This window comes from Paramormyrops kingsleyae, chromosome 6 (genome assembly GCF_048594095.1).
Source record: "Paramormyrops kingsleyae isolate MSU_618 chromosome 6, PKINGS_0.4, whole genome shotgun sequence".
NCBI classification, from domain to species: Eukaryota; Metazoa; Chordata; class Actinopteri; order Osteoglossiformes; family Mormyridae; genus Paramormyrops; species Paramormyrops kingsleyae.
The window spans coordinates 6,104,104-6,130,250 of NC_132802.1; the positions used below are offsets into that span (position 1 = coordinate 6,104,104).

The following is a 26,147-nucleotide window of genomic DNA, read 5'->3' on the forward strand; positions in this document are numbered from 1 at the left end:
AAAAAGTGAGTGCGGGTGTGAAAGAAACCTATTTTCAAAACTTAAACCAGTTACTTTTTTGAATAGTTATAATAAATCTATAGATTTCTGTTTGCCTATTGAAACCTACAGATATTCAAACTGAAAAATTAACCTTATGATTAACCCGTTCATAACCATATGAATCAAAGTTTTCGTTGTTTTTACACACTCCTTCATTTGTATACAACGAAATAGTGGGCAGATTTGTAGTGTAGGGTAATGCCATTTTAACTCAACAAATTCCACTTTTGGTGCTGATGAAATTTGGTAAGTAAATTACATATGCCTTCCAAAGCTCAAAAATGATTTGTTGTTTGTTTATTTACAAAAACATTTCCTGTTGAGACAGTACTGCTGGTAGCAAAAGAAAAAGATAAGCCTAATTCAGATTGTGGTAAATGTGTTAGTATTACAGCTACATAGTTCAGCTATATGTCATTGGAAAGCTCAAAAATAGTCCTTTTCTGTGCTACACTTAGGTACACTTTCACCTATATTGAATGAAATAAACGGATTTAACATGAATGAGTTACATTGTTATCTTAAGTTCAGAACATTGTAACTCCTACACATCCTTGAATGACAATGCATTTTATCAGAAGGCAGATAAAGAGCTACTTTCTTCCAAATTAAGTTAAATCTTTTTACTCCTCCCAAAATAGCATTTTTTTTAGTTTATACATTTATCTCGTGAAGGGGACCAACAAATTAGTCAATGCTTTGCATATCAATAATACACGTAGGCCTATACATACCTGTATGTATTTCACTATAAAAATGAAAAAAAAATGTTACTCCAAACCCTTAGCTATTTTTATAACCAGAAGTAGCAAAAAATGTCGTTTGTGTGATGAACTTGCGAGATCACCTTGAAAAAAGAAACCTATGCAGGAGTTGATTTAACCGTGCCATGAAAAACACTTTCCAACGAGCCATGTTGCTGTAATAGTGAAAAAGTTATAGCTCAAAGGAAAACACTATGAATTATTCACGTTTTTACAACAATAACAATAATAATAATGATGATAATGTTAATAATAATAATAATGAGTAAAGAAAACTCATTTCCATTAAAATTGTCCTACGTTACTAACCGTAGGAGGTCCTTTTTCGGCCACCGTACTTTAGTTAGGAACGGCGCAGAGTTTACTCGTTAACTGAACGTGGAAGGTTTTTTTAAAATCACATTTAAATATATTTCAGTTTTGAAAGCCAGAAAAAATGAACATTCAACCGTCGAACCCGAACAATCCCATAGTGTTTTTTGATATAACTATTGGTGGTCAGGTAAGATAAAATTAAACTGTACTACGGTAGTCACGTTACATTAAATTGTCAGTTAAAATGTTCCTGTCTCAAGAATCAAAGAATCCTAAATGTCCCTGGTGGCTTTACTTTGCTAAATGTGTTCTTTCGGTCATACTCATTCCTTTTTATATAAGTGGATGTTTTTTTCATTAGAGGTTTGTGTAGTTCATTCATTAGTCGTGGTGGCCGCCATTCTCGCTAACTGGCTGGTATAGTATTTTAAATTTAAAAACAATGTAAAATAATATAAAAAGGAAACCATCTATTGGTATATGTGTGGCTTTAATGCGAACAGCATGCAAACCAGACAGGAATTCTGCATTAGAAAACAATTATTAGCGCTAGTACAATACATTGCCATTAAACGCACTAAATCGATAAAGCGTTTCTTCTGTTGATATAAAACTGAATGGGAAATGGCCCCATTGTAAAGGATTTGAAGCGTGAGAACGGTTAGGCATAGAATGCCAGAAACGGAGATCTTTTCGTTTGAGGGTAGAATACCGTTTTCAGTGTAGTCTGCTGAAAAATGCTCTTCCAACTCGGAAGTTTTGTGATTACTCATAATGTATTACCTCTAGTATCTTAAAAAGATTCACGATGTATGACAGAATGAACACACTTCAGGGTTCAGTTGCGGGGTCGGAATCAGAATTAAAAATTATCCAGAAACTTCCGAGGTAGTTGGACTTTCTCATCTTCTGAGAAAAAAGAGAGACTTTTTTTCACTAGGTTGAAAGGTGTTCAGTGACCAAGTAAGGTTCTTTTAACCCCAATAGTCTTGAAACTCGACACTTTTTCTGCCTTCTCTCTGTGTATATGAAGTGCACTGTGCTCTGTTCTTCTTGAAGGATCAGTTCTCTGGATTTTTTATGTTAATGATGAGGCTGTTTTCTCTACATCACCCTGTGAAGTTCTGGACTTCCTCCCTGTATGCTGCTTCACCCTGATTGGGGGTCATTCCTACGATGGTTAAGCATTAAGAACAGCCTTGGGTAACAACCATGGTCTGTACCGTAAGAGAAACGGTACTTTGTTGTACCATCCTGAAATGAACGCATGAGGGAGCCAGAGAAACACCCCCGTTGTTATTTCAGGGAATGACCAGCAGAGGGTGCTGGCAAGTTTCAAGTGGCCCGCTACGTTAGAAGACGATGAAACGTTACATTTATAGCGCCACACTGTCAGAAATAAAGAGTACCAATTTGTACCTTTGCTTGTCACTGAAGCAGTGAGATATTTTTGTACCATTGGGGGTACATTAATGTTGTTTGTACCTTGGGGATGTTCCTCAGAGTCCATTTCTTTACCTTAAAAGGTACAGTTACCTACAGCTAAGGTTACAGTTGGCAGACCCTTGAGGGTACAGCCCCAGTGATCAGCAAAGGTACAAACTGGTACCCTTTTTTTCTAACACTGCAAGAACATAAGAAATTTACAAACGAGAGGAGGCCATTCGGCCCATCAAGCTCGTTTGGGGAGAATTTAACTAATAGCTCAGAGTTAACTAGCTCTGATTTAAAGGAACCCATGGTTTTAGCTTCCACTACACTAGCAGGGAGACTATTCCATACTCTAACTACACGCTGTGTAAAGAAGTGCTTCCTCAAATTTGTTTTAAAATGTTCTCCCCAAGAGATGGAGATGGGTTTGCGTGACAGCTGTGGTGCTATAAACTTAAGTGGCTAGCATGATATATCATATAATGTAGCTTGTTTTGCAAAAAATTTACCTGCTTGTGTGAAATTTCTTATCAAACTTTTGTTTTCATGCATGTGGGTGATTAATAATTTCTAGTATAATTTCATATTTTCTTTGATCTGATAGTTCTAATGAGCTGTAAATGACTGGCATGTGCTGGCGCACCTGCACTGTGTACTTCCCTCTTGTTTCCATGCACAAACCATTCTGCGCAAGGCGTGACACAGAGTCTTTTATCGGCTGAGGTCATGGTAACACCGGCTTGGGTAAACTTGCTGCATGCCTTGTTTGTGTAAGAACTCTACCTGTAAGGAGAGCGGTCAGTGGCACCTTCAATAGCACAGGGCTCTAGAAAACATAAAGCTTTCTCAAAAATGACATTGTGGCTTTGTAAAGGATGTGGAGTAGCTTTCACAATGGGGTATTATATGTATCCATAACACTGGGCTGAATGCCTGCTTGTACTGCTGTGAAATCAATGGGGAGTATCTAAAATGCGCTTTGGATTCTTTTCAGTTAAGAAGGGACTGGGAAAGTGTATGAAATGTGCTCATTTCCTTTGGTGGCAGTTTTCTGGGGATACAAATCCAGTGTTTCCCCAAGGCTTACTGCTTTGGGGGGGGGGGGCAGACGGACACCGACAGGATTCATAGTGTTCATGTGTTTCTTTTAATGACAGCAGTCAATATAACAACTGAACTAAACATCAGAACATTTCTTTTTATGACAATTATCCACAAAGTGTGCAGCTTTTGTGTATCTTTCTGAGCTTCTGGAAGAACATTTCTAGAGCGTCTTGATATGGGAAGTCAGAATGTCTGGCCCATTTCATGCCTTTTGCAGATGTTTGTCTTGACCTGCAAATATATTAACTGTTAGGCTTTAAAAGTAATAGCTGATAACTTAAAATAGTGATAGTTTAAAGCAGAAAATCTCATTGTGAAACGTATTTATTACCCTGTTCATGGTTGAGAAGTCCCTCTTACAGTTTACACTGCTGACCGGGTGGTTGACGCGGCATATTTTCCGACGCGCGCTCTCTGTCCGCTGGTGGGAGTGTGCTCACCTGTGTGTGCGCGCATCGGGGCGGAACTCCGCTATGCGCGATACAGAGAGCAGAGGAGAATTGTAAACGCGCGACCGTGTAGAGACAAAAATGACAAGCTGTTGTGTAAATAAGATGAATAACAAGGTTATTTAGTTTGTTTAATAAAAGGACAATGTATAGACCTGCTCTATAAGAAAGGTAACCTTGAATGAGAGTCACGATTCTCATCCCACTGTGTTTGCTGTTAGGGCATAAGACAGAGTAAGAAGCCCATCAAACGGGGCAGATCGATCTGGCATTTATTTCAAAAACGCCATAACGCCAGTTACTGAGTTACCAGAAACTCTGAATCATTTAGTTCATAAATAGTGCTGGCAGAAAGGAGATATCTTCAAGTGGCTATTTTATGTGTTGTTTCTTTCTGGAAAGTTAGGATTTGTTTGTGAGAGATACAGGGTGCAGGAGAGTGACAGGTGACAGGGGCATTTAATAATTCCTGCAAATCCAGCATTCATAATGCGGGACTTGATGCACATAAACTACCGTATTAGTAAAAATGAATAACAGTAAACTGGAAAGATACATTTCACTTTATATATTGTAAATATAATAGCGATAGTTTATGGAAAAAACGAACAGTATACAGCATGGCCACTGAATTGGCTTGTAAGGCGACGTGACACCACCCCCCCCCCCCCCCCATGTTAATATAAATCCTACGCTCCTGACTGGCACCCTGCGGCTGCACTGCGCACTGCACTTTCACACCTGTCGTTGCACCATTGGATAGCCTGCCATGTCACGATATTTTGCCGTATCGATTTTTTTGAGCACAGCCCTAGTTCCTACCATGCTTAGGTCCACATTCATGTGGAAAGCATACATTTGTGACAGGAACATGTAAGCCGCTCACTGTTGTTAAATGTAAAACAAATAATACAGTGAGTGTTAAATGGTATTTGAAAGTGTGTTGAAAGTTGAAATTCAAGGCAGGAACAGGGTTCTGGGAATCCCCTGATGGTTAAGCTACACCTGCTATCGGCCAGTATTATTATGCTTGTATATGGAATTATTGTCCTTGTACCATCTGCTTTTCTCACTTATCTGGTGTTTTAGCTTACAGACTGAGAACTTATTATCCACAGGAAAGAATGTTTTTTGTTGGGCAGTTAGGAATGCCTGCGAGTTGCATGGAAAGGGGCTCCTCCTTGTACTGTGTTTTGCGAACAGCCATGCAGAAAGATTTAACCATGTGGTCCTGCGTCCTGGCAAAAATGGGGAAATGCCGGCTGTATGCTTATGTGCCTTGTGGCCGATCCTGTCACACTCCTCAGAAAAGGATCCCACCTCTCAATCACGTTAACACTCAAGTTACAATTTTTATGCATTTGGTAGCTCAATTGCAAACAAAGGATGTTAATGTTTTTTTTTTTGCAGAAATTCACACAAAACAGCAAGGAAAGGTATAGCTCCCAGATTCATGAGCTTTAAGTTGATTTTAAAGGGGGAAACAAGAGTTGTGTTTCTATAACATCTCAACAGACACCTGTACATTTTAAAACAAGCAATGGAAATTGTCCGGAACAAAACTTTACAATGTAATGTCTTTTCCATATTCAGTTAGCACTGTCCCTGTTTAGCTGCAATGTCAACTTCCTTCTATTTGTGTTATTTATACATATATTTTCTTGTAAAAAAAAACAAAAAACGCAGCTTTAAATATTAAATCATTTTCCAGTTCATTTTTGCAAAAATTAATCTTTGTAAAGCAATATTTACATGATAAGTTCTTACCTACATCCTTATTACCTTCAGTAGTGCTACTTCAGCATTTTATAATGGCCAGTCATTTCTAGTTCCTGGCTGGGAACTTGCTGATCACATTCACTAAAACAGTGTACATTTTATTCTAAAATGCCAAAAAAAATCAAGTATGTTTGATTGGATATTTGCATATATGCCTTTATTCTGCTGCCATTTTTAGCTCCGTGAGAATTGGCAGATTCCCTTAGGCACCAAGGACATTCCTGAGGGGCACAGTGTTTGAGTCATACCAGCAGTGGGTCTGTCATCTCTTTGCCAGACACAGTGTAGATGTGCTCGGGCACTGCGCCTTGCCAGTGTAATCCCGGCTGTGTGTGCCAGTTCAGCGTCCACATGCACGTGTCGTCCGGGAGCTCGGCGCCGTAATCCAGCTGGCCGCCTTTGTACCAGAAGACGATCGCCACCATGGCGCTGTTGGCACAGAGGAGCCAGAGCAAGTTGACCATTATGTAAGAAGGTGTGGCAAAGCCAAGCAGCACACAGGCGATGTTGATGATCAGGAAGGGGGTCCAGTTCAGGGTGAAGGCCAGTGCGAGGTTGAGGAAGAGGGGGCGGACCGGCTTCACTGCCGGCCCAGGCGTTACCGACACCTCACCCTCGTCATCGATTGGCTGCTTCCCATCTTCCGGCTGGCTTGCAGCCAAGTGGCCAGTCCACAGCGATGCCCTGTGGCAGGACAGCAGCAGGACGCAGACGACAGCCACGGAGAGCACCATGCAGAAGGCGAGCACCACAGAGGAGCCGCGCACGGCGCAGAGCAGAGCCACGCGTCGGCCCTCGTCCGTCACCTCCTCCACAGCCGTCTCCGTGTGCCAGTAGGAGTGGAGAGCGGCCAGCAGCCAAACCAGCAGCACCAGCACAGAGCAGGTGGGCAGCCTGATGGTCTGTGTGCGCTGGGAGCCCAGCCGCAGATGGAGCGCGTGGTCCAGGAGCCCCAGCAGCAAGATGGGGAGCGGCAAAGAGGAGTAGATGGCGGAGGCATGCGCCAGCACGAAGCACATGGACACAGACCCGACGCTCTCGGCGTCGCGGCCACAGAGCCACACGTAGGCAATGCAGCACAGCAGCAGTGTGTCTGCCAGACACAAGGAGGCGCCGCTGATCCCCATGAAGGAGCCCCTCAGGCTCCGAAAGCAGGAGGCCAGGATGAGGACATTGAGGCCCACCTTAAACAGCAGGAGGAACAGGTAGTGCAGGGTGTTGTCCTGGGCACAGCTGGCATCCTCAAACCACGTGACCATTATCGCCATCATCCTGTTACCTGCAGCCTTTACTGGTTACCATCAGCCGTGCGGTGGTCGTCTTAGGTACTGATCATCCCATCAACATCACCACCTTCGGTCTCCACCTGTACAGAAAGCCAGTTACAGTAAAGATACATCCCTGCTACAAGCTTTATATGAAAAGCGAAGTTCAATGGACTCCTTGGAATATTTTTTATTATTATTTTTATTAGACCTAATAATTATGCGCTGGTTAGCGTGAGATGGCAACATGGCTTGTTTGAAATTTGATTCAGAGCCTTTCATCAAGCGGCGCACACGCAATGCGGAAGGACCTCCAGCGTTTCCCCGCCAGTTTAACTTATTAACGACGTACAGTGTTATTTGTTTTACTTGTGTAAAAAAAAAAACTCACTGTATTTGTCTTATTTGCGTAACTTAAGCTTAAGCTAACTTACAGAAGACGAATGCAGTTCACACACCCACTGCCTGACTTAGCCGGTATTAAAATTTAATATGCTGTCTTGAGACACACAGAAAAAGTACCGTTGCGAATTATGTCGTGACTGACGGCGCACCTGTAGCCCATAATAACCGGCTCAGTGCGGCCACTTTACTTTTCGTAGTAACTGATTTCCCGAAACGTCTATGCATTTATTACCGCTTGAATTATTTATTTGCCAGATGCACTAGATTGATTTTCACGGTCGTCATAGCAGAAAAAGCTACCCCCCCCCCCATGACTCCTACCAGGAAACCAGCGGCCTCCGGCATCGTAAGCGGCAGAATCACACTTGTTGATCGCAAAAGATAAAATTCCTCGAAAGCGAAGTTAAACGTCTTGGAGCGCAGGGTGCAGCTGAATGCAGCAAAGGAACCGCCGTCCCCAGCGCGGGAGCGTGGAGGGGTTCGGAGCCGGGAGTCCGGAGCGGCCGCTTACCTGCCGGCTGCCCACCTGCGCGCCTCGTGTGAGCGGCGGCCCGCGCAGGCTCGCCTTTTGTCGCCGGCGCTGGGGGCGTGTGCGAGTCACGCCCCAGACTCTCTACACCGGCATACATAAGCGCTCCGCCTACCACCACCCCCCACGCGGCTCTGGGAGGCGCCTCCAGCCATCTGGCTGAATTTTCCCGTTAACTTCTCTGACCTAGGGCCGGTCAATCATATAGGCGACAAAGGCGGCCGCCTAGGGCACCTCTTCCTGATGGGGGCGCCGGCTTGCCAGCCAATTTCACTTTGCTTCGAGTGGGGGCGCCCGCGGTGATGCTCGGCTAGGGCGCCACATCGGTTAGGACCGGCACTGCTTCGGCCTTTATATGTCGTATACGTTATAGTTTGTTTTATATTGGAATCAGGGTGCTTTTTTTTTGCTATTAATGCGATATCTTTTCACACAGCAATATGTATTAATACAATTGTTATGAATCATTTTAGCAAAGAAAAATTTAGGTGATCATACTCCTTTGTAAAACTGGTACTGCAAAATACTCAGTGGATTGGGTAACAGTCATGTTAGGTTTGTCACGCCGTAATCTAACTTAATCCTGTTTTTGTGAGCTGCCCATTTTAACTGTTTCGGTTTCTGTTGGGCATTACTTTGGAGTACACAAAATAGAGTTATACATATCTACATTAAACGTTTCACAGTGAACCAGAGGAAAGTCAGAGTTACCTACTTTGGTCGGCTGGCTGGCGTGAGATTTTCACTTCTAGACAAGTCTGCACACACATGCACACGCATTTACATGTATGTAACAGTTTTATTACCTTGTAAATATTTATAATGATGTAGCTAATATTAGGTTTATAATGGAAAAATCTAGATTTGCCGTAAAATTTTCAGTATGAGCAGCAACATTTTTTTTAAAAGGAGTATGAATGATTCCATCCATCTCACAGTGTCAGTGCTGTGTGGCTTAAAGAAGGACAAAGTACTATCACTAACAGTGGGCTGAGAACAGTCAGCTCTAGGGCCCTATTGTAATAGCCTACAAAAGCAGGACCTTGAAATACCGCATAGGCCACACTATACTAACACAGACAGACGCTTGCTTTTCGAACTGTTACTTTTCTGATTGTCTTTGCAGCAAAGTCCTTGATCAAATCACTAAAATGAAATCAAATTAAGTCAAACCTGTGCACTATACTTTAGCGTTAAACATGTCTCAGTTTCCTGTATTATTGTTGTGAAGTTTTGAATTTGTCTTGATTGTAATAACAGTTTGTAAGGATGAGAAAGACGATGGTCTTGCTACTGGATTATGGTTGACTGGTTTAAAAACATCCTATGAATTTTTTAGCACCTTTCTCGTGTAGGTCTTTTGTCTTTCTTTCTGTTCTCCACTGTAGCGCTGTTGTCTGTTATGACGATAGAAATTGAACAGCCCTTTCCTTGCACAACCTCATAACCTTCCCACTGAATAACATTAAAACCAATTAACGCTAAGCAGTGGTGACAAACGTACATGTAAACAAATGTGGGGGGGGGGGGAACTTTCCTATAGCGTGTTCACCTGCACTGCGGAGTTTAATCAACTACGGCTACGTGCACACCGCTGTTTTCAGACAAAAATGATCCCCTTCCACACAGGTGTTTTCACATCATTTATGAAACTATATCCATACATACTGAAACAAGCAAGAACATATAGGATGTGAGTATTAGCCTACACTGTGCGTGCCTGGGACTGGTAAATTAGTTTCAATCACACGGTGTCACACGCTATTCAGCTGCATACAGGTCCGTAACAGGGAAAGCACCACTGCCAGCACCTCCGCCATATTGGAATACTGTTCACTTTCATGTAGGGTGACCAATGAGAAGGAGTAAATGGTGGGATCAATCAAAACACTTTTAGAGTCTGCGTTTTCAAAAGTCTCTGTTTTAACTTATCCTCACTGTGACTCTAAAATGGAGTTTACAAAGGTCTTTGGGGGGCTGAAAACACTGGAATCCAGTTGTCCAGTGTCTTTGTAGATGAAGACTTCTGATTTTAAAAAGCGGGTCAGGTTATTTGCTTGTGAAAGCTGGAAGCGACGTCCAGCCCAGAGAGTCGAGGTTGTCCTGGCAATTATTGACTCCTATATCAATGGTGAATTGATATACCTTTGAGTTTTGCACCACCTAACATGATTAGCTTGTTTAAGCTTACAGAGGATTTTCGCTTTAATTCTGCATGAAGGACCAGCTTTGCAGGGGCGGAGCAGCGACTAGGTGGGATTTTCGTAAGGAGGGGGAATCCGTTGGCGCTTGTGTATATGTTTGGCCTTCTGTCAAAATAAGCATGTTCTGTGAAAGACACGGGTGATCAAATAACTTTATTGAAAATATTAGTTGACTTTCATTGAGATCAGATCCTCGTATATTCTGGTATAGTGCCTTCAAATAGAATTTGGTTAATTAATCCTCCTTTAGTGCATCTGCAGCTTTTGTCCAGGCGAAACAAGTAAGTTTTCTTACAGAAAACCTCTTGGCATGTTAACCTTTAACCTACAATTGTTGAACAAGTTACTTAAGTGGTGAATAGCCATTTGTTGCTATACATAATCACCCAGTATACTGTCTTTGTGTACATATAGTGTATATGCCTCGTGTTTTTTTGCGCTCACGAGTATAAGGGCGTGCCTGTGTACATGTTTTGGATTCACTTGCCAGTTTTGGTTGTTAAGCACTTCTTTCAGTCTGATTCACTGGCAGTGTAGGCTGAAGTAGAGCGTAAGTACAGAGGCAGACAGTGGAGGGTAAAAGCCAGTGAGCGAGATGGAATTCTTGTCTCTACTTGTGCAGCCTGCCACAGTTCCCAAGAACCAAGCTGATGGTGATGTCATTGCATGATCTATTTTAATACTGTCTCCTGTTAAGGAGTGAACTTATGAAATGTTTTTGTTGTTGTCATTCCTGAAAGTTGACTTTGCGGTCACTTGGTGAGTCTGAACAGTAGGCGTTCAAATTATTGTCTTGCCTTAGGTGCTAGTGACTGACTTGGCTCTGCGTGGTCATCTGATTGAAACGGGATTAGCTCTAAGATCTAACATCATCTAAATCCATAAGGACTGTTTTCAGATGATAAATCGCTAGACATAATCAGTCATGATAGTCAAATGGAGATCAGAGAGCAGCCCTTGGGAAGAGCGGGGCTCTGGGACAGTCATCGCCGCATCTCATGTGGGTCCAGCAAGCAGTTTGGAGGTTCATCTGGTACAATGAAGTTTGGATCATACAGGTTTTATACAAGAGAAATCCAGTGTTACGGTGGTTTCGGTGAAGGCAAATTTTACACTAGATGTGTTCGTTACTGTTTCCAATGCTTAAGTAATTAAATATTTACTATAGGCATAAGGGCATAAGTATTCAAATTAGCAGAGGCTGTTGAGTTCATATTGTACCTGAGTTGATTTAAATGTGTGTCTGTGTTGAGTTAATTTATCGCTGATGCAAATGAATGTAAGAACTAAGCATGAACTACAGTAATATGGCATTTTTTGGTAACAGTCTTTGTGTGTTTGCGTCTGTGTGTGTGTGTCTGTGTGTGTGTGTGTGTGTCTGTGTGTGTGTTTGCGTCTGTGTGTGTCTGTATAAAATGAATGTAAATGAGCTCTATAACAAAATGGATGAAAATTTCCATTAAACTATGTTGTCTATCACACTGATGAGATGAAATGAGATGTAAATAACTGACTCGATGTGAATGAGTTGGAAAGTCGAAACAAAGGGTCTGTAGTTGCAACGGAGACCATTAACATCATCAGATTAGTGATTCCTGACGTCGGTTAGCTGGACCAGTGAAGGGGTCTGTTGGACTTTCTGACGCTGTTCTGTAGAGCAGCGCCTACAGGTTGTCCATCACTGCCTACGTGAGGAATGTCAATGAAGAAGCAGGGCTTTCCTCTGTGCCATAGCCATCATTCCCAGGCTGCATTTCATATCAAGCTGCCATTTATTTGGGATGTTGCAGTGTATTAAAAAAAAAAAAAAAAAAAAAGCAATTTCCTGCACCCAGTCAATAAAATGATCAATCATTTGATTAAGTTCACCTCAAAATGAGTTTCACCGTGAGAGACTGAAGAGCTGAAGAAGCTCACCTGCCTGACATCAGACACCAGCCATTCTGCTGCAGGTATAGTCCTTACCTGTCAGATGCGACCAGGGGAGCATGCGTTCCCGCAGGCGTCGGTGCATGTCCCTGGCCCGGAGCGAGACTCGCATGTCCTGCAGCTTTTCCACTTCCCTCGCAGCCCCGGTCCGAGGTTTTAGCTTCAGACTGAAGAGGAAATGGACTGTGTCATTCTCGCTCACCGCTGTCACTCTGTTCGCCTCATTGATACCGTGAGACAAACGCTTCTTTTCAGTGGGTCTGAATGCCCCCCGCCCCCCGCCCACTACCCCCTCTCCATGCCGTTCGGCGACAGCCCGGCATTTGTACGCCTCGTTGTTCCGCGCTCCCCAGTGCTGAGGCTGGGTGGGGGCCCACATTACAGTGATACTGGCCCAATTGCAGGCATGCTTAAACACCCCCACCACTCCCCCCCCCCCCTCCCCAGAGAAGTACACAAAGGCCTCTCCCAGCACCACCACCCCTCAGCCCAAGCAGCACACATTTCTGAATAGGCCTATATACATTGTTATCGGGCCTTTCATGTTGCGGGAAAAAGTGGAATAAAGGTCGGATCCTGGCAGCAGGCCGGCACAGGAAGCACCGTCACACTGGCTGGGGGGTGGGTGGGGGGGGGGGGGCACGGAAAGTGCTTAAGCACCACACAAGCCTCTACATGTACGTCTTTCACCAGGATGCTGTTCCCTTCCATTTTTTGTGGAGGTAAGACAGCCAGTTTTCAGTCCCCCTTAATTTTGTGTGTAAAATAGGTCAGATGGTGATAGCAGTTACTCTTTTTGCAGTTTTCTCAGGGACCCTGGCTGCGGGTCAGTTGTGATGTTTACATCCCTGATTTGTGCCCAGTACCAGACCTATGATTTTAGTGACCCATCAGCTCATTTTTGGGCCAGTATTGTACTGTAAATTGTAATATTCTGTAGTATACTGTTTAAAAATGATGTGAGAAGGATATAGGGCTTTCGAAGGAACGAACAGGCTTAGGTCCCTACAGAAACACTTTATAAAATAACCTTGCATTAAAGATCAATAGCAGGATATTGCATCAAAAGCAATGCAAAATAACCACGTACTACAAGGGATATCAAATAATATTATATATCATAGTCAATAATAATAGGTGCAAAGATACGAATGATAATATATATATATATATATATATATATTAGCAGTTGCAAGCTATTCACGCTCGGACGTGCCATCATCACCCACCTTCACACACGGACGATGCACGCTCTACCCAACGGCTGAGCTGCAACCAACACTGAGATCTCCCCCTTCCTTTTTACTAATTTTTGGGCATTGTGTGCGGGCAGGGGACGAGCTGGCCAGGCTCACCCCTCCCCTCAGGCAATACACTCTCATACTTCCAATTTTGTCTGGGTAATGCTGCTTGCGGTTAAAATAAAAAATAATAGGACAAGTTCCCATGATCAACACATTCCCCTCTTCCTTTAGATAAGATCAGTATCTCACACCGTTTGCTAGGTACGGTTTCAATCAAAAACAATTAGACAAGTGTCCTTGATCAACTTCCCCTTTCATCTGAGACCATCTTCTGAGAACGAGATAAGTGTCCCACACATTAATCGGTGATGTATAAAACATTTGTTGGACCCCCCCTTTCTTCCCAGGAAAACCCTTCAGAAAAACAAAGCAAGCGTCCTTGAACAGAGTTACAAATAACAAGTGTGCTTGAACAAAATAAATAATAATAATAGATATTTCATTGACCGCCATGAGGAGATGGTCTTTATGCCTCCCTCAACCTGCTCTTTGTAGAGTAAGTTGTCTGCGAAGGGCAGCCGCCTGTAGCGGCACCCAGGGAGCTGGGGGTTAAGGGCCTTGCTCAAGGAGCCGCAGATGTGTTAAGGCTGGGTTTTGATCTGGCGACCTTCTGATTACAGGCACACAGGCTTAGCCCACTGAGCCACACACTGCCCCTGGACAAGAATTTTAGGACAAAATAAGCACCTTGACTCCTCTGAGAAGTTATAAAAGTGATCAGTGAAAAACCTGTTTATGCAGTTTCGACCTTGACTCTCATGAGCTTAGCAGATTTTTGTAGGAAGTGAGTCTCTCCCAGTGTGTGACCCCCCCCCCCCCCCCCCCCTTCACATATGATAAACATAAGGTTTATAACACAGGATAGGTAATTCCCACACAGTTCCATAACGATAAAGTAACAGGTGTCAGGTACCCAAATTGATATCAAAGAAGCGAATACAAGGGAAGTTCCCCCCGCCCTTCTCTGTTACGGACTCCCATGCTCACTGGAGCCGTGTCAGGAGGTCACCGCTAATGTAACTATAACAAGGGTTTTTCTCGTAACTTTTTTCCTTTGAAGTGTTTGCTGCTGGGCCATTTGCCATCCTCTGCTGCGGTACAGCTGCACAGTAACATCTGTAGGTCTTCAGTCATCTTTTCACTGGGTTGATTGATTTTGTTCTACAGGAGGTGGGGCGAATGAAGATAGAGTTGTTTGCGGATATTGTTCCTAAAACGGCAGAGAATTTCCGGTAAGGGCAAACTCCACATATAGACAAATATTCTGCAAGTCGCTCAAATTAACATCTCACCTTTCTGTTGCTTAATGGTTCATGAATTATGCAGATATTTGGCGGATATTTTTAAAAGGAATCTGCCAGAGTATTTTTAAAAATTGTCCTCTTGATGTTTTACAGGCAGTTCTGCACTGGCGAATTCAGGTGAGTTACCGATGAACTTGCAGTCCGAATGGAGAGAGAACTCAGCCTGCAGGTGAAGTGTCCTGTTCTGTTGTAATACAGGAAGTTTTACAGTTACATCTGGTTTTCATATAGAGCTGAGATATGTGGTGTCTTAATGGTTAAAAAAGCAATTTCCTGCACCCAACTGAAAGATTGCTGGTTCGAATCCCCAACCAGCAAGGCACCACTGAGGTACCCTGAGCAAGGTTCCACCCCCAATCACTGCTCCCCGGGCACTGAATTAGCTGCCCTCTGCTATGTCACGATGTCACATATGTGGTTAAATGCAGAGGACACATTTCGCATGTTGTGCACCGTGTGCTGTGGTGTGTCAACAATGACCACTGTTCACTAAAATTCTAAAAAAAATTACTTTGTTTCGGAGTGCAGGTAATTTTTAGTTTCATCACGACTACAATCTACATATAAAAATAAGCTCTGCACACACCTGTCAGCTGATCATTCACGTTCCCTCCCCCTCCCCCCCAGAAAGGATGGTGTCCCCATTGGGTACAAAGGCTGCACATTTCACAGGTAGGAGTTTATGGAAAAATGTACAGCTCAACGTATGTGTGTATGTATATGTGTGTGCGTGTATTTTTTAGGAGCCCTGCACATTATTGGGTTTCCCCTCATTTAAAACGCCTGATTCAACTCCATATGCTAATTAGCATATGGTTCTTGAGCCGAATCATTCATGGTAGAACAGGGAAAGAACTAAGCTACACAGGGCTCCAGCCCCCCAGGACTGCAGTCTGATCAAGAGGATTGTGACCAAGAGACTAATGTCGCACTTCAGTAGTCCTGTAAAATAGTCATGTTTGCAAAGTATTCTGGGCAGCCCTTGCTGGTTTTGTTTTTTTATGGTCTGTGAATGGTTTATTTTTTTCATTTTGTTCGAAAAGTTTTACGTTTATGATTGACACTCACTGTCTTAACCTACGGAGTGGATTTCATGCTAACTTGAAATGCAAACATGACTTTGGCATGCGGGGAAATTCTAATTGAATTATCCATCTTTAAAATTTTTAAAGTCACCCAAAAGCTTTTGTTTTACTTCGTCTTTATGGAATTAAGTGGAATTCTAAGCTAACTGTGAAATATCTTCACAATGGGGATGTCTGATGGATTTGTCAGTGTGGAGCGTACACTGTTGGGTGTAGTTCGTAAACTTGAAATTTTGTTTCACCTTTCTCAGGGTTATAAAGGACTTTATGATCCAAGGAGGAGACTTCGTCAATGTGAGTGTGCTCCCTGTGCAGACTTCATTTGACTTGGAATGGAATCTGGAGGACTGATGTGTTGCATTTAGTTGACATTAACAGGTGTCTGACTATTGACATTTTTTCCATCCACCCATCTAAAATGGCTTATATCCGGGATATTAATACTCAGTTATGTTCCCTTTTTTTAATGAATTTCCCTTCTCAAAATATCTGCCCCCAAAGCTTTTCATTTGTACAAATTTAATGACACAAAAACACCATGTAAGCAGAATAAGCCAAAAGGTAATAGAGAAGATGCAAAACAAGGCAACAACCCACAGGCTGAACATATATGGGGATGTGGTAGAAATTTATGATGCTTGTTCGGGGCTCTGGAGTATGACGTCGTTTTATTGCGGAGCTCAGGGAGCAACCACTTCGAAAATGTCTCCGTGGTAACGCTGAGAACTTTCTGGTCAAAATAACTTTTATAGGGGTACACACAGTTCGCACCCCCCTCCTCTGAACCAGATCAAACTGGTTAGGGTAGGACGTGCACTTTGTAGTACATATGCTTTACACAGTTTGCATCTTTCAAGCATGTATACTTCACGTGATCAGCATGCTACAGGCCTGGGGGGCATCTACGCTTTTGCCTGTCCTCTGTCTTTGTGGTGTTCCTGCCATGTCTGCTATGTGCTCGATGCTCACACCTTTGTCCCCCAGTCTGCATTTCTTGTAACCAAAACATGAGTGCAACACTTAGCTCAAACCTCAGTTCTCTTTTAGCTTGTCTGAGTGTCAGCTGTCTGTTACCCAGCCGTTCTTGCAACAATAAAAAAACACATTCCAAAAGCAGTTTATCTAAAAGCTATACATTTCAACAACATATGTGTTGCATTTTCCCTTTGAAACCATGATAAATACAGCCCATAGATGGCCATTGATGCAGTGCTTCACTGGAAGGATTAGATGAAAGCTTATCGGTCAATACGATCCAAATACGTGTTTTCGGAGCCCGCCCAGACGTCGTGATTCACTGGCAGTCTATGGAAGACTCTTGTATGCTTTGTATAAATGGAGAATAGACAAAAGCTTATTGGCGAATATGCTCCGATTATGTATTTTTGGAGTCTGCCTGGTCACTGTGCTTCACTGGAAGTCTGAGAGCTTCATACATAGTTTTTGCTTAGGCAGTGTTGATTGAACAGAGACCTGCAGATAGATATCTTAGACTATCTGCATGGTATTTGGGAAACATCTCGACAAGACAGGATAAGCAACCAATAACACGACTGACAAGTTTCCCATGTGACTGGAGGTTTTGGCTCTTAGCATTCATTCATTCATTCTGTCACATACAAAGATATACTCTCTTCGTTGCAACCCAGACTGCCAGTTTATGGTTTCATATGTCATCTTTCGCCATTAACATTTATAAATATGAAGTCGTCAAGTTTTTGAGTTGGATCATTTGTTTAATTTTCACTGATTCTTAGTAGACTACTTTTGTACTTAGCTTGCTAACAAAACTCTATGTTCTAAATAATCATGTCATGCTGGCTAGAAACTGACTGGCTAAATAAGAAAAAGACCTTTTTGGTTCAGACTGCCAGCTGATGACAGTGCGCTTCCCCTATTTTAACAATCACCATCCATGTATGCAAATTTATTTATGCAGTACATTTCATGCACAAGGTAATACATGGTACTACAAAGAGAAAATACAATATGCAACCTACTGGCAACGCATGAATAATTTTCTAGGTCTTGTTTGGATAATCCGCTGATTTTAGTTTTGTTACCATGGTAACAGGTTTGCGCTGTTAAAACTTATGGTTAACAAAACTCAGATCTGTGTCCAGTAGGACACCAATAATAATAGGCTTTTAGATCCATGGTGAGTTCCAGTTTGTTTTTCTTTTCTCTTTGCTTCCAAAAAGTCACCTCTGTATTGCCTTTGTTCAGTTGGAGGATATTTTGCTTCATCCAAATGCAGCGGTGGCCAGTCTTATCCGCAAAGGGCCGGTGTGTATGCAGCTTTTTGGGGTAATCTTTATACCCAGGTGTGAGGACTCTTCAGCCAATCAGTCCGTTAATTAGTAATCTAATTTGGGAGTTGCTACGAAAACCCACATACACACCAGCCCTTTCTGGATGAGATTGGCCACCCCTGGTTTATTTGCTGTAAGTATTACATGGTGAGTCAATGGGACCATAGTTATTTGCTGAAAGAGATTTTACAGCAACAGGAACTGCACTGGGTGCCAGCTTGTTCTTAAGACAGCAATGAGTGTCAAATTGCGCCTTGTATCGCATCCTTGTGTTGTGAATGTTGCAGCTGTGATGAAACAGTGGGTCATATCATCCTCACTATCCTTATCAGGATACCGTTGGGTACTTCTCACAGTAGCAGCAGTACGTGGTGCTCTGTCTTTGGGATGATGCACAGGGAGAGCTGATCAAAGGCTCCCTGCGTCGCTGAAATGTGTGTGTTTAGTGGGTCGCTACGGGGAACGCATGGGTGGCGAGTAGCACTGGCCATCAGAATCGGTCAATTCTCCATGCCTCCAGAAGAGATTAAAATTGCGTATGAATTTTAGAACTCTTTAGCTTGCAGGTTTTGTAAACCTGTGTGTTTAGGCGGATCAGACGAGAGAACACGTTACTGGCCTGAGTTAGTAATGGTCTGCTGATGAAAGCTGGAATTTTTAGCTTTTGCTAAAAGATTCTGTGAAATCTTCCTTTAAGATTTCTGGTCTTTCTCATTGAACATGCTATGTAATGTAATGTAATCAACACACACCTCTTACCCCCTCTTTTATTCTGAAGTTTTGGGATATTACCCCCGTCATAGCAGATTGTGACGAATCAGTGTCCATACTGAGGTAAGATGCTATGGAGTGACACACAGGCTTGTTTCCTTCAGGGTGATGGGACCGGGATCTGTAGCGTTTACAGGGGTCCATTTGCGGATGAGAACTTCAAAATGAAGCACTCTGCACCAGGCCTTCTCTCAATGGTAAGAGCACACTGACTTTTAGCAGCACTCAGATGAATGGTGTTTAAAAGATGCTCTTCTCAACCAATCATACTTCTCCATTTTTTTTACAAAGGAATGCAGTGAAGCACCACTGATTATCTGCAAAACTGGTTTTCAGAATATGCGTTTTTCTAAGTTACACCAGCAGCTGTCATGTGTGTTGTGAAAAAGAACGATAAGTCTTTAAGTTACCTTCAAAGAGATCTTATTGATCTTCACCATTGCTTCACCAGGCAAACAGTGGTCCAGGGACCAACGGCTGTCAGTTCTTCATCACATGTACTAAATGTGACTGGTTGGATGGGAAGCATGTGGTTTTCGGTGAGTGAAACCTGAGTTGTTATTACATCTCTGTCTGAAAGCGGAGTTGATTGTTGCCAGTGTGTTCTGTCAAACAGAGAGACGCAGTTTACCAAAGCTGGTCTGCATTTCATCTAATTCTACTGTTTTTCAGGGAAAGTTGTTGATGGTTTGCTGGTCATGAGAAAAATAGAGGTAAGGGATTTTGTGTTTTTTTTTTTGTTTTTTTTTAATAAACACTAATGTTAGCTGTGCATATTTTCATGATAATCACAGCTAATTATCGGAGTACAAGTTTTCAAGATAATTTTGGCTAAGGAAGTAGACTTCGTTATGTTTCTCTGAGGTATAAGATATAGGTTTAAATGGTGTAGGTTTCAGATTGAATTCCAGAATATTTTTTGTCATCTTGTTACCTGATACAATGTAAAGACATTGTATCCTTCGCCGTCACCTGCTCCTGCACCTGTTTGTGTGAGGGAGGCGGAGTCAGCGGTATAGTGCTTTCATGCCTTCACTCCTTGTAACCTGTTTCCCTTGCAGAATGTGCCCACTGGCCCAAACAACAAACCCAAGCTCCCCATTGTAATTGCCCAGTGTGGGGAGATGTGACGTGACCGGATCCCTCTCAGTCTTACTCTCTGACATGGGCGGATTATTGATTTGTATCCCTTTGTCTACTCTTAACTGGTCCAGAAAACAGCTCTCAGTAATTCAATGCATTTTTAAAGGGTGACTTAATTTGGAATTAAAGTGTTTGCTCTTGGCTTAAAGGACTGTTTAAATTGTACCAGAATAAGGAAACGCAAGATGGAAACTTCAGCCTGCGTTCTCATATTTTCATCATTAACAATTTGGTCTTGCTTCACATTTTGTTTCTTTTTTAATTACTTTAAGTACATTTGTATGATCTTGGTAAATAAATATTTTTTTAATTAAGGATACTTTTGAATTTGTTATAGAAATAATAGAATTAATTAAAAAATAACTGTTTATTAAATATTTATGATCTCAGTGGCAGTATGACTATGAATTTAAAGTTTTAGCTAAAGAATTAATTATTCAAAACATTTCGGAGCATATTTGGGCCGTTATTGTGGGAATTACTTCATGGGATGCATGAGTGTTGACGTAAGTTGATTTTCATATCAGACCACATTTGGTGGAGAAGAGATGGTGGTGTGAGGTATGGAAGTACTGAGGTAGGTGACATAACAAAGATCTCAGGTAGTAAATAACAGAGTTCTGATGCTCATTTTATTCTTAGGAGTTTGTATCTGTTATTGTATCAGTTGTACTTATATTATGAATGGAGAGTGTAAAGTTAATACTGAAACTGTTTCCCTACGTAATTGTTCTGACTGAAAACCCAAATTAATGAATTTGTAGGTCCGTCGATGATAATGAGTTACCGGAGAGGCGCATTTTAAACACTAATGGGCAAAGGGTTAAGCAGGACGACTGGAATTGTAATTTAGGTATCAGAAGGGAAGAAAGGATGCAGTTTCATCTAGGAGAAAAGGCGCCCCTCTGTGGCGCGATCAAGTGTGAACACGCTCAGCAAAAAACGGTGCGAACCTTTGAAATTGTTTTAATTAGTTGTTAAATTAAGTTGTTTTATTTGGTTGTCATTCCTGTCCAACAGTTTCATATTAAGTGGTTTTTTTTTTTAATTAATTATTTACCTAAGCCACTGATGAAACCCTGGCAAACTTAAGCACATTTCTGGTAGTCATGCAGTGTCACTGCAGGGAAAACGATAGGAAGAGAAAGGCGTCAACAGTGAAATTAAGCTAATTACTGTAACCAGGACATAGTGTTTGGTGGCTACACGGAGGAAATCGATAAATGTTTTTTTTTATCCTATTGTTTTAGTTTTATGTTATGATACACGAGTATAACTAATCCTACCACTGACATTGTAACACTTTTTTTCTGTGCGAAGCTATAACGCGGTTGTAAGAAAAGCAGCCTCGGAGTATAATCGATTACGTACTTTGTAGAGGCAAGAACTGAGTCTCGGGGGAAGTATGAAACTTAGTCGTTAGTCAGCCCTGGATTGTTTCGTGTCTTGGAGGATCAGTTTTCGGTGTTAAATACTCGGTAAGTTGATCACCTCTCAAAAGAAGGGGTCTACAAACACAAGAAAGGACCATTCAAGAGAGATACGTGATCGTAGGTTCGCTTCTGACGAACAAAAACTAGCTGTCAGCACACGGTAAATTCCAGGTTATTCAAGTTTGTAACCCATTGTTAGTCTGTATAATTATAAGATGCATTCTCTTAAGCTTTCTTTTTCCTGGGTGCAGGTGAAGTTTCCTTGACGTGACATTCACATTGCACAGATGGCCAGGCCTAACATACACACACGCATCATTCCTACAGTACATTCCTACGTCACAATCATATTTTTTTTTTTCTTCCAGTGTGGCCTTGCTGTCTATCTTAATCGCCCAAAACATGATGGACTGGATTGCCTGCGGATCTCCGTGTCAGGAGTACTGCGTTGTATTTTTTTGTTACTTTTTTTTTTAATGGGGGAGTAGGCCTGTTTACGGTTTAGGTGCAGGGCTTATAGCCTACGGAGATCATTTGAAGCAGGGGTATTACCGATATTATTATTCTTATTATTATTAACAAAAACAATATGGCTAATAATAAAACTTGTCGGCTCGTACGGTCAGTCAGTCCACCAGACGCAACTGACGCCTACATAATCCCGAGAGACTTTTCTGAATCACAATTCTACGGTGATAACGCGTGAGTAGTGTGACGTCAGCAGCAGCTGTTGCGGTACAGGGAGGTGAGTCGGGTCCGCTCGGGCGCCTTCCAGTTTGCACTCCTACTCTGTCCTAAAATGTAGCCTGCCACCTCACTCTTCATCGTCATGCCAGCATGATTCTGATTTATTTACGCAACTCTTTTTTTTTTGCAGGCATCACGCACATTACGCTCGAGTGTATCGTTGGTTTCATAAGGCAGATATCTTACGTATTTTATAACGAGAGAGAATCCTTGTTGGGGGAGGGCACTGACGTGGGGGTGAGCTCGATTCCCGCCCTTGGATGAAGCTTAATGTTTTCCTTGCTTTGGTATTTCGTTTTGCACCACTTTTAGAAGGTAGACTGAGTCTGCTCTCTTTAAATTTCCCTTTGTCTAACTGTATACTACCATGTGACGGGCTTGCGACCAGTTGCCTTGTGATAGTTTCCAGAGAAAATTGGTGAATGTTTAAATTAAATTTGACTAAATGGTAACATTCAGACAACGTCACTAGCGCCCACTCGTAATTGCGTAACCTAGCAACCAGTACGAGGAGAGGAAAGACTGAACGGCTTTGCTCTGCTCTCTGCTGGCCGGCAGCCACATTACACACTGTTTATGAGAGTTCCTGAAATGTTTTTAGTTCATCTTTTAGCAGCACGCCACCAATTTCCAGACAATTCTTTTCCAGATTTTCCATAAAAATCAATTGCAGTGGAGTATGTGAGCTTAGCTTCAGGCTACCATCAAGATGCCTAAAAAGCTTGTTATCGTGTATTGTAATGCAAATAATTGTTTAGCCAAAAGAACAATAAATCAAAACTTATCCTCGATAAATCTTGTAGACCTTTCGTTCTCTATGATGTAGATAACAAATAATGCTTGACCCCATTTAAATTCAGATAAATGTAAAAATATATATACTAGCAGGCAGTTTATGCAAGGTTGCGGGCGTGTAGGAACCAGGGGGAACGAAAGGGACGTGTTTCCTCCCCCCCTTTCCATATTTAACTCTGATTCCTAAATTTGTTCGCACAATAAATACACCGTTGCATTTAAATTATTAAGTTACGGTTTTGTCCCCCCAGTATCAAAGTCTCTCCTACACTGTTGGCCTTAAGTTCTAGCAAGTAGTTTCTACAGCTGGTTGTGTAGAATTTTCTGAAAATTTTGTTTGCGTGGTCTTTTGCACGCTCACTACCATAAGCGCTGTCCTTGTGTGCATGCTGTTAAGGAAAACACTCCTAGGACTGATGAAGGTATACCGAGAACTAATTTCGCACAATTCCAATGAAGCTTATGAAGACTTGCCTTAAAGTACCAAGTTATTTAATTTAGATTCAATTTAAATACATTGAAAGCAGCTTTATTTCCTGTAATCGGTCGGATGAATTTCATACAGATTAGTATAAATAGCTGGTTAGGTAACCGTACAACCAGCTACAATGATTCATGCTGATAAGCACATCTAAGTTGGGCACACGCTCTCAGCCACACCATTTAACAATAGTTCTAGCACTGATATGTGAGTAGGGCTGTACAATATGACGATATATATATCATGTGACGATACAAAATCGTCTGTTTAATATCCATTATTTATTTTGTTGCATCTCAAATCATCCTCTTATACACAGTACGGATAAATCAGGAAATTTGGTCAAGTACACATATTGACCATACTTGTGTACTCCTGTACCCGCTTTACGTCATCTTCCATTGCCGAAGACGGGTTCCAACGTTCAAGAACTTTAGTACGGAGTACAGTAAAACTTCCCGGATGTCGTTCTTGCCCTATCCAAAATATCGAGGTTGTTTCCTCGCTGAATAAGACAAATCCCATGAATCATTGCACCCCAGGTTTGTTCTTGGAAGGCAAGTTAGCAAGACTGGTCTTGCCGAGACTACAAGTATGATCTTTGTGTTCTTGGTATTGAGAAACGCCCTCAGTGACTGCTCGATCTGTGGCCACATGCGCACTAGGTTTCGTTCATGCGTATACACGGCACATTTCACAGCGCTATTTACCGCACGTGCAACAATTTACAGTTTTCTATTTACCTTTACGTATTTTATACATCATTTTATATTTTGTTTTATGTTTAATTGATGCACAAAAAGGTTCTAAATAAAAGGGAAATGATTACGTGCCTTATTTGTTGAGTAAATAGCCTAACTCAAAATGTAATAAGAACTATAGTGGGCATTTCCATGTAGTCATTTTATATAAAGAATATTAACTTACAGAAAATGTGTATCATGATATGTATTGTATAATGATATGTATAACCAGCTAATGGCCACAGGATGCAAATTTGAGCACTTTTGTTATGGTACTATCAACATGCTGTTCACAATACACCAATAATTTAGCCTGATCATAAACATCTGAGGATCACCTCTTGCCATTTCCGGATCCACTTTCCATAATTAATCAAAAGGTGTTGTATATAGTACAAAATGTATAGCAGCCAATCTCTCCAACAGCGCAATAAACAAAACAAAAAAAATACTGGATTGGAGACCTCTGACGCCTACTCCATGCTTTGGGTGGCTGGGCTTTACTTCTCGATATTACCCGTCCCCTCACTACCTTTCTCTGTCTCCATCTGCTTAAAAAAAAGCAACGTGATTGTAAAATGTAGCATAACACTAAGAAGAAATGTAGTAGAGTAAAAAGTATATTTGCTGTAAGATGTAGTACAGTTTAATTCAAATGTCCACTACTACACTTACTTGAGTACAGATAGGTGAAAATGAAGCCTGCTTAAGTACAGTAAGGAATTTTACTTGGTTACTTTCCACCACTGATTTAATAAGAATTCATGTATTATGTTTTGTTCACTTGAGTGCATATATATAAGTTATTTAAATGGCAGACATCCCACCTGTCCCGGAAGTTCCGAGAGCTTCTCGCGTGTTGATAGCGGCTCCCTGGCGCGCGCTCTCCTGGCGCTTCTTCTTCTCATTATATTTAAGCTCTGGGGTCTTTACTCTCTCGCGCGCGCTTTCACTCTAAAACATAAATGTCCTGGATATTCTATTTAATTTGCGGGCGTCAGGGAGCCGCTCTCTACATGCGGAAGACTTCCGGAACTTCCGAGCGACTTGTGATGTTTGTAATCCGTACTCGATATTTCACACCATGATAAATTGTATATAGAAATAAAGACATTTATACATTAATAGACAGTTGCAATAAATAATAGACAACAATAAACAGTAACGGTGCAAAGAATATCCGGGAAATATTGCATGGAATTCCAAAGTAACGGTTCATAAAGAAATAACATTGCACAGTGGGTATTACAAAGTGAGCAAATGAATGTTCTGTGAATGTGTTTGACCGGTTAACGACCTTATATAGCTGGAACAGTGCAACTGTCTCCGTCTGTTGCTAAAAGTGCCCGTCTGTTTGGCCAAGACGACCTGCAGAGGGCGGGAGTTATTGTCCAATATAGCTAGCAGTTTCCTGAGTCTCCATTGAGTGCCTGCTCACCAGATAGATTATAAATTAACAACCCATTTTACAGTCTCTTCACCTTTCGACACAAACAATGTTTTATAGTAACAGTACGGTAATAAAAACTGGGCTTGATCACCTTATAGGTTTAGTAAACTGCATTTTATAATCAAGGGTAACAGCCTTGATTAAAAAAACTATGTACCAATTCCCTTCAAATATGAAAGAAATAACTATTTGAATTAACTAAAACAGCACGTATTATATAGTTCTAATACCTTAATCCTTGTTGTAGTTAATAATTCAGTCCAATTGCTCACCCGAAATAGATCATTGTAAGGTCATAGTTTGATTATTCCTAGATATGTTTTTCTTGGTCGCTATAAATTTTGATTGCAATACAGTTGCAAT

General features: G+C 41.7%; 2 protein-coding genes and 1 long non-coding RNA gene across 7 annotated transcripts; 1 reads left to right on the top strand and 2 right to left on the bottom strand.

Moving 5' to 3' along the window:
* Positions 1–1,124: 1,124 nt before the first annotated feature.
* On the top strand, positions 1,125–20,450 carry ppih (peptidylprolyl isomerase H (cyclophilin H)). The gene is made up of 9 exons (XM_023841460.2): positions 1,125–1,308; positions 14,688–14,752; positions 14,918–14,941; positions 15,452–15,496; positions 16,161–16,203; positions 19,097–19,189; positions 19,444–19,531; positions 19,665–19,705; positions 20,054–20,450. Exons 1-9 carry the CDS (start codon positions 1,243–1,245, stop codon positions 20,120–20,122), a joined length of 534 nt encoding a protein of 177 aa, XP_023697228.1. The 5' UTR covers positions 1,125–1,242; the 3' UTR covers positions 20,123–20,450.
* Positions 3,677–4,765, bottom strand: LOC140591855 (uncharacterized). The gene is made up of 2 exons (XR_011992151.1): positions 3,988–4,765; positions 3,677–3,887 (listed from the first exon to the last, which is right to left on the bottom strand). It is a non-coding gene; the product is annotated as an uncharacterized lncRNA (long non-coding RNA).
* On the bottom strand, positions 5,774–12,474 carry LOC111859085 (uncharacterized). 5 transcript variants are annotated; one of them, XM_072713491.1, is made up of 3 exons: positions 7,876–8,108; positions 7,164–7,250; positions 5,774–7,068 (listed from the first exon to the last, which is right to left on the bottom strand). In XM_072713491.1, the coding sequence occupies exon 3, from the start codon at positions 7,009–7,011 to the stop codon at positions 6,127–6,129; it is 885 nt and encodes a 294-aa protein (XP_072569592.1). In that variant the 5' UTR covers positions 7,012–7,068; positions 7,164–7,250; positions 7,876–8,108; the 3' UTR covers positions 5,774–6,126. The 5 variants fall into 5 exon arrangements, 4 of the variants coding, with proteins under 4 accessions (XP_072569592.1, XP_023697224.1, XP_023697223.1 ...); XR_011992150.1 differs by having other exon boundaries at positions 6,194–6,313; positions 7,069–7,250; positions 7,876–8,107; XM_023841456.2 differs by lacking the exon at positions 7,876–8,108 and adding an exon at positions 12,253–12,474 and having other exon boundaries at positions 5,774–7,250.
* Positions 20,451–26,147: the final 5,697 nt, after the last annotated feature.

What these genes read in the sequence shown, in the direction of transcription:
- LOC111859085 (XM_023841456.2), bottom strand. Translation starts at nt 7,155, where the DNA reads ATGATGGCGATAATGGTCACGTGGTTTGAGGATGCCAGCTGTGCCCAG.
- ppih (XM_023841460.2), top strand. Translation starts at nt 1,243, where the DNA reads ATGAACATTCAACCGTCGAACCCGAACAATCCCATAGTGTTTTTTGAT. An exon ending in AAGGAGGAGACTTCGTCAAT is followed by an intron (nt 16,204 to 19,096) that starts GTGAGTGTGCTC and finishes TGTTTCCTTCAG; the next exon opens with GGTGATGGGACCGGGATCTG. An exon ending in CACCAGGCCTTCTCTCAATG is followed by an intron (nt 19,190 to 19,443) that starts GTAAGAGCACAC and finishes TTGCTTCACCAG; the next exon opens with GCAAACAGTGGTCCAGGGAC.